Source organism: Falco cherrug, chromosome 5 (genome assembly GCF_023634085.1).
Source record: "Falco cherrug isolate bFalChe1 chromosome 5, bFalChe1.pri, whole genome shotgun sequence".
Lineage (NCBI taxonomy): Eukaryota > Metazoa > Chordata > Aves > Falconiformes > Falconidae > Falco > Falco cherrug.
In genome coordinates this window covers 72,136,875-72,150,407 of record NC_073701.1, presented here as the reverse complement: position 1 = coordinate 72,150,407, position 13,533 = coordinate 72,136,875, and the positions used below count along the sequence as shown (strand labels likewise).

The window sequence follows — 13,533 nt, the reverse complement described above, 5'->3', positions numbered from 1 at the left end:
ACCACTAGACCTAAACTTAGTGCTTGCGTAGAGCAGGGGGCTGAGATAGTCCACGTCACCACCACTGGTGCCAGGAACTCTGCATCGCACTTTTAAACTGATGCTGTGCAAGTGGCAGTGCCGTGCTGTTGGCCAGCCACTGGTCAGCAACCCAAACATGGATGTTTCAGGTGCTGGCATCTTTGGTGCATGACATATGCTGCATCATTTAGCAAAACAGTGGCTTGTTAGCCTCATCTCCTCCTGGTGGTTTAAGTGTGTTCAAGAGCTACTCAGCGGAATAACTGCTGTATTGCTGTTGCAGGAGAGGACTTCTGCTGTACAGCTGCGATTGTTACTTGACAGCTAGCCTTGAACAAAGGGGCTGTCCCAGGGAGAGCAGGAGAAAAACCCACTCACTGACCCTCCGGTGTGTATCACGCTTGGCAGGAGAGTGCACATCTGTCAGAGCGTGTCTGGGGGTTTCAGCCCCTTACTGCTAATGCATCAATAATTTTCTTTGTCGGTGACAGTCAGGTGACGTGGAGTATAGTCTCTTGTTTCTGCAGGCAGGGAATACAGAGTAGTTGGCACAGGTGGTTTCAGGATTGCACCTTCACCCCCCAACTCCCTCACTTGCTGCATACTCCAGTATCTGGTAGCCCATCTTCAGCTTCATCTTTGAGGCTGCCTCCAGCTGAGAACAGCTCCAGAACCAGTGTAGCACAGATCACCAGAGGTGGCACAGTCCCCTCGCTAGTCCTGGGACTGCCACTAAGTGGAGGAAGAGCTGGAATGACCCTGTAGATGCTGCTCTCTGGAAGGCTACACAAGTCAGTGCCCAGGTGTCGTAATGCCAAGAAGCAGCACTTTTCCTGGAAAGGTAACTTCTCTCTTCCCTCACCTGTGGCACCAGCTATTCAGAACAGCTGCCTGCCTGATAACACCTGAAAGCAAGTAATGAGATTGCATGCCATTAGAAAAGGGATGTCTCGAGCTTCAGGTGTCATATAAGGCCTAGTGAAGAGGTCCTCACTGATCCAATGCTATGGTCTTGTCTAGCGAGACGTGAATCCCCTCTGCCCAAAAGCAGCTACACAAGCAGCAGGTCTGTTTGCAATAAAAATCTTCTCAGAGCATTGTGACCAGCCCCTGAAACAGCCACAGTGATATATTCTGTGCTGGGGACAGCAACCCATCAGGGTACTGCAGGCAGTTTCGGGTGAGCGGAGTCTGGCCAGCACATAAAAAGTAGCTGTGGCCTTTCTGCTTAACTTCTTTAATGGATTGGGTGTTTCTGAACATCTGCAGATCTGCCCTTGATAAACAGGCAAAGGAAGCTTGTTCCTTTGTCGCATCACACAAGGTGCATACATCATATGGGCATCTCTCTGCTGTAAGTAGGACATTCCCCATGCAAAATTACTTCATCCTGGATGGACAGTGAAGCAAGATGTGCTGGAGCTGGATAAAGTAGGCGTGCTGCCTGGGTCCATCTGAGAAAGTCCCTTCCCTGGAAATGGTGGGCTTTTTGAGGGTGGGAGCAGGTTTTCCAACCAGGAATGCAATTCATATCTCACTGATGGAGAATGGGGTTCATATGACTAATGTTGATGTCCATCAACCAGTGGCTCTCTGCTCCTGAGCTAATGGTCTCCTGTAGAGGACCAGCATGAGAGGGGCACCAGTCTGGGGCACTGGAAGCAGGTGCCATGTCTGCAGCTCAGGTGAATGGTGCACATGGCTTTTTCTCTGCTGACTAGGAAAAAGGCCTGGAGCTGCTAACGCAAATGTAGACATGGAAGGAGTGAGTTCTTCCCCTCTTGGCATTGTTCATAGATGTCCTCATTTTGTCTGTGGTACTGGGAGGTGGATGAGGCTTTAGGGACCTTGTGGGAATATATGTGACTCTGGGAGTCACACATGTCCAGGAGGCTCTGGGGCTCTCTCAGAGTCTAAAGCTGATGAATACTGTAGATATGTAGCATTACCTCTGGTTCCTGCCTTGATGTCAAGCTAAGCCTTGCATACGTGTTCTTTCTGAACCAATGTACAGATATTTTCCTAGGCTCCTGAACATTCTTGTCCACCTTTTGGTTGCTTTTTGCCACACTCAATCTCTCTCTCTTTGTGTTTTGCAGCTGAAACCCCAATTGAGGAGTTCACCCCAACCCCAGCCTTCCCTGCACTCCAGTACCTGGAATCGGTGGATGTGGAAGGTGTCGCTTGGAGAGCAGGGCTTCGCACAGGAGACTTTCTGATCGAGGTGAGCCCGGATGCGGCAGGGAGAGTGACCAATGGCTGCCAGCAGCGTCTTGGTCTGCAGGGCAAGGGTCTACAGTTTGCATAAAGTTATTTTCCTTTATAAAGTGCTTTGGGAGCTGGGTGGTAATTGTTCCTGAAATGCCTGCTGCCTAGATACCTTGATGAAAAAATGTACTTCAGGTACAATAATTTCAAACAGATACATGCTGTCTGTGCTAGAATATGAGCTGACAGGTTCCCTTCTGCTGACTGAAATTATGGGAAAAATGGAGGTTGGAGAAAAGATTCATTAGATGCCTTCTCTGGAGGCCAATCAGGATTGTTTTGTACTGATACTTATTACAGCTTTTACCCAATGTGGCACAAGTATTGGGGATCTAGAAAGAAGGATTACATTGACTGGGTACATAGAGCTCTGCTCTTGTATCTCCCCTTTGGCCCCTTCCCTTTCTCAAGAGGGCGATGCCGGGGGCTCTGTACTGCCTTCACTCTGCTCTGAGGCCACAGCTGACTGGATTTTCCTGGGCATGTTTAAAAGAAAGGAAAGCCAGGATTAGAGTCACTGGCAGCTTCACGTTGAACAAGTGGCCAGAGGGCTCAGCAGCAAGGCACAGCGAGGCGACACAGAGGTGCAATCTCCCCAGAGCACAGGGGTAGGACTCTGGAGCTGGCTGGCAGGTCTCCAGCAGTGACAGCACTTGCTTGTTCCCACAGCTTGGCATTATTATTATTTTATTACTATTATTGTTGTCGTTGTTATTACTATCATTATTATTATTATTATTATGTTCTTATTTGTATCAGTGTATGCGCATAATGTCAGCGACAGGTCAGGACAACACTGTGATATGTGCTGTATGGCGCACAGCCCCTGCACAGAGCAGGTGGTGACAGCTGGGTCCCAGCACAGGGACAATGGGATGCTCCCGTGCTGATGCTCACTGCCTCTGGACAGTGAGCTGACGCTGCAGGGAGCAGTCTTGGCATATCAGCTGCTTCATCTTGTAGTGAATGCAACAGAGGATGGTTTTAAGGAGCGATTTAAAAGAGAGCAATAACATTGATTTGTTAGTGTTTATAGGGACTCTTCTCTCTATAGGAGGAAGGTGTAGGAGACATAACTTGCAAGTGAAAATTATGTTCAGAATCCATGCCAAATGGATATGGTATGAATAGGCCAAGTCTGCATTTCTTAAAGCCGGAGATAAGGCCGTTACAATAAGGCAGCTGAGAAGTGGTTAAAGTGTTGGTGGATCACTCGGTCAAGATGCTCGTTTCTGTACCTTAATTGTTAAAGAGATCCCAGAGAATTTGTTTCAAACAGAGGTGTATACACAGTCCGTGCAGGAAGGGATGTGAGGTGAATCCTGCCCCTTCCAAGGGGGTGGCAGCAGGGGTGGAATGAGGCTGAATTGACACCATCCGTGCTTAGATGGGATGGGAAGGGAACCTTTGTGTGAAGGTTTGAGGTAGGCGGAGTGGTTGGGCCTCTCCTCATAGCAAGTGCTGAGCAGCGCATGCTGAACAGGCGGTCTGTACAGTCAGAGGAAGGGCTGGCATCCTGTGGGATTTTGCTTTCTTGCATCTTCACGTGCAAAAATCATAAGGCTTTAAATCCAGCAATGCAGTATATGACGCTGGTCCAATGTGGTGGTGGTGGTGTGGTGTAGGTTGTGGCTGTGCGTGGTGTAAGGCAAGCAGAGCTGCATGCTTCTGGCGGGTGGATGTGTGAAGTGCTCCTGGTTGTGGAAGTGCTCCTGGGCCAGTGGTGAGGCTTTGCTGAGCTCAGCTGCTGCAAATCTCTCTGCAGTCTGAAGCTCACACTGAAAAATGCTCTGTTTTCCAGGGGTGGTCCTCACAACCATACCAGGCAGTTGGTTGAGGCACCCTGGAGCTTCCATCACTGCTCTGTGGGATCTTTCTAGCTGCGCTTTCTCAGGAGCAAGTACCTCAGACACAGTGATGGACTTGACCTTGAATGCGTAGTTGATGGAAACCCTGTGCCTGAAGCAGGGACTGGCTGTGGTGTGTCCGTGCTGAGGCACTGGCTGTGGTGGGCCCTTCGTCCAAGGCAGGGAGTCCTGCGCACGGTGCCATGCCCACGCAGCTGGCTGCAGCAGGGCAGGTGGGAGGGCTGACAGCCAACTTGCAGAGATGTGGAGCCATGTGCTGCCAGGAGCACGGGGAATCCCGTGGCCGGTGAGCCACAGGGGGAAGGGGAGGGGGGAGCCAGGCCTGAGGACCTCGCAGCAGAGGTACAGGTTGGCACTTGGGCTTGCTTGCAATGGGAAGAGCACACCCTCTTCAGCTCTACAGAGGGACAAGGGTCTGGAGCACAAGTCCTGTGAGAAGTGGCTGAGGGAACTTGGGTTATTCAGCCTGGAGAAAAGGAGGCTGAGGGGAGACCTTCTCACTCCCTACAACTACCTGTAAGGAGGTTGCAGCAAGGTGGGGGTTGGTCTCTTCTCCTGAGTAACAGGCGACAGGATGAAACAGCCTCAAGTTGCACCAAGGGAGGTTTAGATGGGGTATTAGGAAAAATGTCTTCACCAAAAGGGTTGGCAGGTGCTGGAACAGGCTGCCCAGGGACATGGTGGAGTCGCCATCTCTGGAGGTGTTTAAATGACATGTAGATGCAGTGCTCAGGGACATGGTTTAGTGGTGGACTTGGCAGTGCTGGGTTAACAGTTGGACCTGATGATCTTAAAGGTCTTTTCCAGCCTAAATGATTCTGTGATTCTGTGTCTTCTTTCTGCGGTTAGTGGGGCCCAGATTTCCCCTCCGTACTTGCAGCAAACCTCCTAGGGAGCAGCTCCCAGTGGGGCCGTTTGCTCTGTCCATCCTGCGCGTGGGCACAGATCTTACAGCCAGAAAGTCCCCCAAAAGCTGCGAGCAGGCAGGTGCTGGCAAAGGCTGCGTGACCCAAATAGCCTGCTGCCAGCAATGCTATTTGTGCTGTTGTGTGTCTTCTGCAGCCTCCAAAGAAAGCCAGTGAAGTACCAGTTGTCATAAATCTGATAAAATGGTTATAGAGCTGATTCTTTTTCTGATACATAGTATCATTACAAAGCAAGGAAGAATATTAAAGGCATATAAAGTCATGGAGTGTGTGAGGAGCAGGTTAGTGCTGCAGTGGAGCAGCCTTGTCCTGGCTGAGACTTGCAGGCCCTCTCCCCTCCCTCCCAGTTTGGATGTTCAACTGCGGAATAAATGTATTTAGCCGATAACCTGCCCTAAGCGGGTTACCATTCCCTTGGGACCAGACAGCTGAGCTGACTTCCCTTGTGGCTGCATGATCATTAAGTCTTTGGCAAGTGGAGCAATAAGCATGTGCGGTTTCCTTGGGAAGGGAAGCTGGAGGTGGGTTTAGAATGAGCACAGCAGCTTTGCCTTAATGTACAGCCACATTGGAGGGCAGTATTAGGAAAGGGAGATGTGTTATAGCTTGAAGCCTTGTACAGGTCTGGGACCACTTTGATCATCCTGTGCAAGTGTGTGGATTAGAGAGGTGTTAAATTTGGGTAGAAGGTGCATGGGCATTTTAAGTTTGAGACTTCATTTCTAGCCTTGTGACTTGTAGCCTGAGACCATCTCTTGCTGCAATTAATCTTTAGTTTTTTAGCTTTAAAGATATCTTGGTATTGGAGATCAGTGCTAGACAGCCAGATACATGTAAGCTGCTTTCACATTGGAGTTAGCAAATTCAGATAACAAAGTACAGGTGGAAAGCCCTGAGACATGTTTGCAGGCAGAGAAGTGTTTAGTGACACTAAACTGACCTTGTGAGAGCTGACCTTGTCCGGTGGTGTGGAGCATCTCCTCCAGTACCACAGAATGGCTCTTTCATGCAAGGACAGGTGGCAGGGACACTGCTTACAGCTCCAAGCAAGTCCTGACCTGCCCTAGTCTTCCTCACACTAATTCAGCAGCTGGGAGAGGGGTGGCCATGGGTGCTGGAGGCAGTCCGGTGGGTGCTCCAGCAGTTCCCGTTCCTCCGCGAGGCTCCCCTTTGCAGGAAGGAGTGAGATGTGTTTCTGTGGGGCATTGTCACGAGGAGTGAGCAGAGCTACCTGACAGGTTAGACCTGGGAGTCCAACTGATGGTGACTTGAAAGAGACAGCAAAGATCACCCAGAGAAGGAGACCTGCAGAGGGGAATCTGCCCCTGACATGGGAGCAGAGCTTCAGGCAAATTCAGCATTTAGCATTGAAGCTGTTTCATTAATTAATACCAACCTACAATAACTGTAGTACGGGACCTGACTGACTTGTACGGTGTTGAAACTGCAACATCCCAGCCCTCTGGCCAAGCCTGCTGTGCCATGCAGCTGCCCCAGCCTTTTAGCCTTCCATTTCTCTGCAGCACCTTCTGTATGAATGGAGGGCATGACTGGCCTGGACCAGCTGAGCCTGCTTTGTTGGCAGGTTGGGGTGGCTTTGCCAGTGGGATCCATGGGATGGCTGTATGGAGTTCAGGATGCTCATTTGGTGAGCATTGGTGTCCTCACCTGATACTTTCTCCATGTTCCCCTGTTTGGAACATGCGTTCCCAATGGGGACACATGCACATAGCACAATATACACATAAGCACACAGCCTGCCACGTGGATCAGAAAACACAGCATCATGCAAACACAAACAGCACAAATGACCTGACCCTGTTCTTCCCCAACTGATCACAATGAAAGCCTGTCAGAAGAGAATGTATACATATATGCATATGTATATACAATATGGATCCCTCTAGTAGCTAGCCTTGGACCCCCAGTCTGCCCAGTAGCTGGCCCCTAGCTCCCCCAGTCTCCCCTCAAGTTGCTGGCATCTTGAGCATGTAAACCTCCGAGACCCACTTACTGGTGCTTGGATCTCTTGACACACGCGTGCACAGGATTCCCCAGGCCTTAGATTCTTGGTCTGTCCGCCAGCTGGTTTCCAGTCCTGGGTCTCCCCAGCTGCCTAATGCACAGGCACGCACAAACACAAACCAGTGTCCCTGGCAGCTGCTCCAGACACTGGGCCTTACCAGTAGCTCTCAAACCCACTGGTCAGTCTGGTCCCTCCAGCAGAAATTCCCAGACCCCCAGTCTTTCCAGTATCTGCCCCAGGTCTATGACTCTCTGATCCCTGGCTCCAAGCCTCTTATCCTACTCACTGGCCAGTCCAGCTTGATGATTCCACACAAATTAAATGCACCTACACATGCATCGACATATGATACGCAGGCAGTCCGGTCTCCGGAGCTGCTGGCACCCCAACACCTATGGGACTCTACCACCCACAGCCCTTTCCCCACTTGCTGGCAGCTATACCTTCATGCACATGCACACAGAGGTACACAGTACGGAGCGCACCCTCACCCAGAAGGATGGCAACAGAGGCAGTGCAGTGACAAGACATGTCAGACTGTGGTGGCCGAGCGCAGAGCATAGCCAGGCAAGCGGACTGACAGCAACCTGGTATTCAGCTGGCCTCTTCCACCCCTGTGCTTTGTTCTCCTGTGCTTGTTCTTGCCTGATTCATCATCCCTCCCTTTTCTTGCCTTTGTTCTTGCACCGAGCATCTCAGTAGGTCTGGCACAGTCCCAGAATGCACTTTCTGGCATCCCATAATGAGTCCCATACCCCTGGAGGCAGTAGTTGCCCTCAGTCTGCAGGGTGACTTGGAGAGATCCTCTCCCATCAGCTTATCCCGTGGGTCTGGAACACAGAGCAGGGACTGTCCCTCTGCTGCAGGGGGGCTGGGGTAGCTGAGCCAGGGTGCCCCACTGACACTGATCAGGTCATAGGGGTGCCCCCAGCTCTCATTGTGGCTCTGCTCTGTTATGACTGTGGTGATTAGCCTTTGATCGCCTAATCCACCTAATCACAACCCATCCCTTCTGCAGCTGCTACTGCCTGCTCACCCCTCTCTGTTGGAATGTATCTCCTGCTGATCACAGCTTTAACGGAAATCCCTGCTGCCAGGCTGCCCAGCATCCTTATGCTTCTCCACCTTGGATTGTCTTCTGGCTCTGAGCTGTAGCAGAGGGAGCCAGGAGCTGTGGAGAGATGTAACCTCAATCCTACAATGCCACCTACCAACAGAAATGAAAGCATCAGAAGAAGCACGTTTATAATTTTGCCCTCACAGTTAAAGCCGAGGCCCTTACACCAGCCAAGACCCCAGTCTTCCAAGTGTTTTAGCTCTAAAGTACCATAATAGACTGGAATATCTGGCCCTTCCTCTCCTTCTGCAGAGATACCATCTCTTTTTTTCTCACCTTCTGGACTTGTTGCTTTTTCTTCTCTCTTTTGTCATGCTTCAAATCCTCTCTCTCAGGAAGTCTAGATACTTAAGCCTTCTCTTCATACTGGAGTAAAGAGGTTCATTTTTTAATCCCAGCAAACCATGTGGAGTGGTCACTGGTGCTAAATCTCCTGCTTTTTGTGTTGACTCAGCCCCTGCTTGCTGCAATGTATGGAAATCTGATCCCAGTTTTATTACTACTGAAGATTTTGTGTACTGCCTAGATGGTAAGCTTGTAGGGGAGCTGTCAGATGCCCAGACCTGGTTGTCCTGACCTGATTAGTGCTATGCCCACAGGGAGGGAATTCTGCCTCAAGGAGAATAAAGCCTGCAAGACAGTGGGGATGCTCAGGTCATTTTGCATAACACACAAGAGGGCAGAGAGATTGCATCCTGCACCTCTTTCCTCTTTGTGCCTCTCTCTGTTAGGAGCCTGGACAGAGGCTTCCTGCTTTACTGCTGAGCTTTGGGCTGGCTGAAGGCAGAAAACAGGCAGAACATTGGCAAGGGTCTGCAAGGGGATCTGGTCGAGTTACTTGCATTTGTCTTGCAGGCCTTCAGCATTTTCCCATGAACTGCTGCTTGCTCTTGGCCTTTTGTGTTTAATTTACTTTATATAACCCCTTTGTTTACTTTGTAACCCCTGCCTCGCCATTTCCTTTTTTGACCTCTCCGTGGCTGCTCTGTCAGGCTCAAACTGTACATCTGCTTGTGGTTTCTGATGGGCATGCTCACTGCTTTGTTCATTTACCTAGCAAAAGCACAGAGACTTCCAAAATCTGCATCTGCCTGGGTTTCAAGAAAAGAAGTCCGGGTGAATCTCCAGCAGTAACCGCTTGGCATCTTTGTTGTCTGCTGATCGAGCAACCAAAGGATCCTATTTTGCAGATTCTTAGGCTAAAACAAATACATGAACCAAGTGAAGTTAGTTTGTATCATCAGACCTTCTAAAGAAAGATGGTGGTTTCATCACCGATAAGCAGGCTGCCCTTTCTTCCTGGTGACTAACCTTCCCCATCTGTTACATGAGTGTGATTCAGATCAGCCATGGGCAGACTAGCCTGTTGTGTTGGCTGACATGGGCTGTGCCAGCAGTGAGAAAGGACAGAAAATTCCCAGGGCTTCTGCTTGCTTAGGGCAGGTGGATCAGAGGCATCAAGCTTTGTCCTTGATCTTCCAGTGCTGAGATCACCACCCCTCACCCTCTCTCCCACAGTATTTCTACGTATAGAAATAGCTAGATAAGTAACTCAAAGTTTACTCAGCATCTCTTTTAGCTGCATTTCCATCATATGCACTCCGAGCAGAGTGGTTGGAGAACAGCTCTAACGTGAAGCCAAGTGGCAGCTTTTCTCTGGTTGGCTTCGTTAACACCGGCTTGTTAGTGTTCTTGTTCACATTCCAACATCCAGGTGCCAGCTATCTGTGGGACACTTCAATTTCCTAAATACTGCTGTGGTCCTGCAATCCACAGGGCTGCTGCAACACCACAGTTGATCTCAGTACACAGCCTTTGGTAGATATCTACAGTGGGATTGATCTCATCTCACTTCAGGCTTCAGTTACCTGGGTGCCTGCACCTACCTGTGTCTAGTCTGCCAGTTCTGCCTGTGGAGGCCAAATAAACATGGAGATGGAATTCGGGGAGTAGTGAATTCATCTGACCTAGCCTGGGGTTTGCCTTAAGATGTGACAGATGTGGTGGATTCGCTGACTAGCTCTCCCCTGACCAGACAGGGATCTCAGGGCAACTTTTCCTGGTGTAGGTGCCCATTTTGTGGACAGCACGTTCTGTCAGGTGAATCCCAGCACTGTGGTTTCTTGGCAAAAGGGACATTATTTTATAGGACTGTGTGTCAGAAATACCAGGCATGGAGCGGCAGCTTGGAGCGTTTGGGTTTTGTTCTCTGTGCTGCCAGGGGTTTCTCTCAAAGGAACTGCTGGAGTCTGAGTGCTGTCAACACTATGGGTATAGCTGTGTGTGCAACAGCCACTGATACTTCTCTGGTTTATGGGTGGCAAAGCCTTGACAACAAATCAGCGATGCCTCTTCAACATGAAGTCAGAGAATTCTGTGGTGTCTGTATGCTCTGAGTTGTTAATCTCTCTGCAGACTCCAAAGTAACACTGAGATTGCTGTGAGTTTGTCCTCTGCTGTCCTCCAGCAGCAGACACAGGAGAAGGAAGCCTTTCCTGGACACAGTGCTTTCATTTGTAGATTCAGTCTTTGAACATGATTTTGAGCATGGTGTTTCCATGGCCTCAAAAAGAGATCTGGTTTGTACCCTCTGTGTCCAGGGCGCTGACTTGGAGTCCATCTGTCTCACAGAAGTCATCGCCAGTTCATGGTGGACCAGGAACTTAAATAGCTCTAAGACTTTCCTCTGGTTCATCACTGCGGAGCCCATCACATCTAGGTGTGTTGAGCCATATGGCTGTAGGCGAGAGTGTTTTACCATACCCCAGACCTTGTGGTACACGTGGAGGCCTGGCTTTATTCTGTTAAGTCCTGAAAGCCATACTGTGACTGTGTTGCTAGAGATGCCTCCATCAGCCATACCTTCAATGGTGGCAGGACATGACCAGTCTCTGCCATGAACATGCAGGTTTTTTACTCCCCCTATCACTGCAGCTACCTCTGTTTGGCTTCCCAGTGCACTTCTGCAGCATCTCCAGTCTCCCAGATGTTTTTTCTTAGATGCCTCTGGAAACTGCACAGCTTTTCTGTCAGTGGCCTAGATGTCAGATGGAGACTGTTCATTTCCTGTGAGAAATACTCCTTTTAATAACAGAAAGACAATTAGCAGATGGGTTTTTGTGCCTTGGTGGGCCCTGTTTTCAGCCTGAGTCTAATCCTTATCCACTGTAGAAACTTGTGTTCCTGTTACACATGAGATGAGTCTTTTTTACATCCTAAAATGGAGGGATTTTCTCCATAGTTCCCCAAGCATGTGTCTCAGTACAGTTTCCAAATAACTTTTGGTGGGAAAATGGAGAGAATATTGTCCCATCGCTCCTTGTGAGGGCTCTCTGGGGATCTTTGAGGGTTTTTCTATCAATGAATTCCTCTGTTTTACAGTGAAATCGTAAGTTTGGGCTGATTATCCTCCTGAGCCAGCTTTTGAACCCACAGCTGTATGTTCTCTTCTCTGTACAGTCATAGAAGTGCTAGTTGGAAGGGTTCTCTGAGAAGGACTACATTAGGTCAGCTGTGGATCTGTCCAGCCAAGCCTTAGAAACCTTCTGCAGGATGGTGGTGCTGCAGACTTTTGGGTGGCCTGTTCTGGGGCTGCACTGCGCTCCTGGGAGATATTTGGTTTTGCTGAAGTCCGAATCCAGCCTGAAGCTCCCAAACCACAGTTTGTAGCTGTTGGCCACATTCACTACATGATCTGCTACTTCCAGGAAGAGTTTGGTTTTGCCATCTCTGTAAGTGCCCTGCGAGCAGTTGTAGACTGCTTGCTTTTTTTTTGTCGTGCAATCTGGGTTTGGACCTCTTCAATTTCTCCCCATCTCTCTTGAACTCAGTGGCCAAAAACTGAACACTGAAAAATGTTACAGGTGCAGCCTCACCAGTGCTGAGTAAAAAGGGTGATAATGTCCCTCAATCTGCTGACCGGGCTGTGTGTTATGTTGCCCAGCATGCAGTTTGCCTTCCTCTCTGTGAGGAGGTTTTTCTTCCTTATAGGAGAGGTGTTCTATCCCACTGATCATTTTTGTGGTCCCCCTCTCAACCTACTCCAATGGATGCAGCTGCCCTTTTAAGAAGTCCCCAACCTGTTGCTTCCCCACTAGTAGCTGCCCATCTTACATTATCCACTACACTTCGAGATCTGGAGCATGCTTTATCCATGAACGCTGAAACATAAACCAAAATTAAACACTTTGGTCATGTCTGTATTTTCCATGACTGATTTTACATCAGCAGACTCGCATTTTCCCTGAACTTCCTTTTGGTGCCAGTGTACCACTAGAAGATATCCTTGTTCTGCTTAACGTCTTTTGAAAGTCTTTGCTGCAGCTGGGCTTTGGTCTTCCTGATATTGTCCCTGGTGCTTGAGCATTGGTTTTATTGTTTGCGTACCTGTCAGTGTTTCTCCTTCTTGCAGTTTATTAAGTTCATTAAGAAGCTTGATACCTTATCACACTAACCTGCAAAAATACCCGGTCTTCCTAAATGACAGGGTGGGTGGGTTGTTCCTGAGATCTCAGAAATTTTTCTTCAATGACCAGCACCCTCTTCCCTCTTGGGCTGCTTCTCAGGAAGCTGAAGTCTGTCCTGAACCTCAGGATCCCAGCTCTGCTACTCACCTTTCAAGCCTTCCTCCAGGAGCTCAGTGCAGCCACCTCGCAGTTGCTGCAACCTGAGCTGCCCTGTTGACCACATTTGTCACCAGTTTTTTCCCTGTTGGAAAAAGCAGGGCAAGTCAAGCAGGTGGTCACCTCTAGCAGCCAGTGTTTGTGTTAGGATATTGTCACCAGCAGTCTCGGAGCCTCGTGGATTCCCTGGCCAGTGATCCATTTCCTTCCCAGCAGAAGTCTGGACCATTGAAATCCTGGAGAGGATGAAGGCTTGCAAGACTTCCAGTATTTGTTGATGGACAACCACACCCACCACCTCCTCTTGGGTGATGGTAACAGACCCAGCATCCCTCCTGCTCATAGCCTAGGTTCAGAGACTCTCAGAAGGCATGTCTGTGCTCCTACATTGCAGCTCTGTGCAGTTGGGAGCTCCATCACACGGAGACAATTTTCCTCCCCACCTGTCTTCCCTGAACACCCTGTAGGCAGCTGTGGCCACATCTTGATCAAGGCATGCTATCCCAAGTCTCTGAGTCAGACCACATCATGGCCCTGTGACTGCAGTAGGGCTTGCAGTTCTTCATGTTTGTTGTCCATGCTCTGTGAACCGAAGGAAGGTCTGAATACCCAGTCCTCTGGACAAGAAAATGAATGTCCTCTTGTGGACCTTTACTGGCATACCTCCTCCATACCTTCCTCTCTT

The 13,533-nt window shown here is 49.5% G+C and overlaps 1 protein-coding gene across 10 annotated transcripts in view; it reads left to right on the top strand.

The window, feature by feature from the left end:
* The window catches only part of SHANK3 (SH3 and multiple ankyrin repeat domains 3), a 369,257-nt gene that overhangs the window by 296,103 nt on the left and 59,621 nt on the right, over nucleotides 1-13,533 (top strand). For all 10 annotated transcript variants that reach the window (XR_008732337.1, XM_055710964.1, XM_055710961.1 and 7 more), the window contains one exon: nucleotides 2,121-2,245. Coding sequence is in view for 9 of the 10 variants with exons in the window: in XM_055710964.1 (XP_055566939.1) it covers nucleotides 2,121-2,245 (125 nt within the window). In the remaining variant the exon portion in view is untranslated. The remainder of the gene's footprint in view (nucleotides 1-2,120; nucleotides 2,246-13,533) is intronic.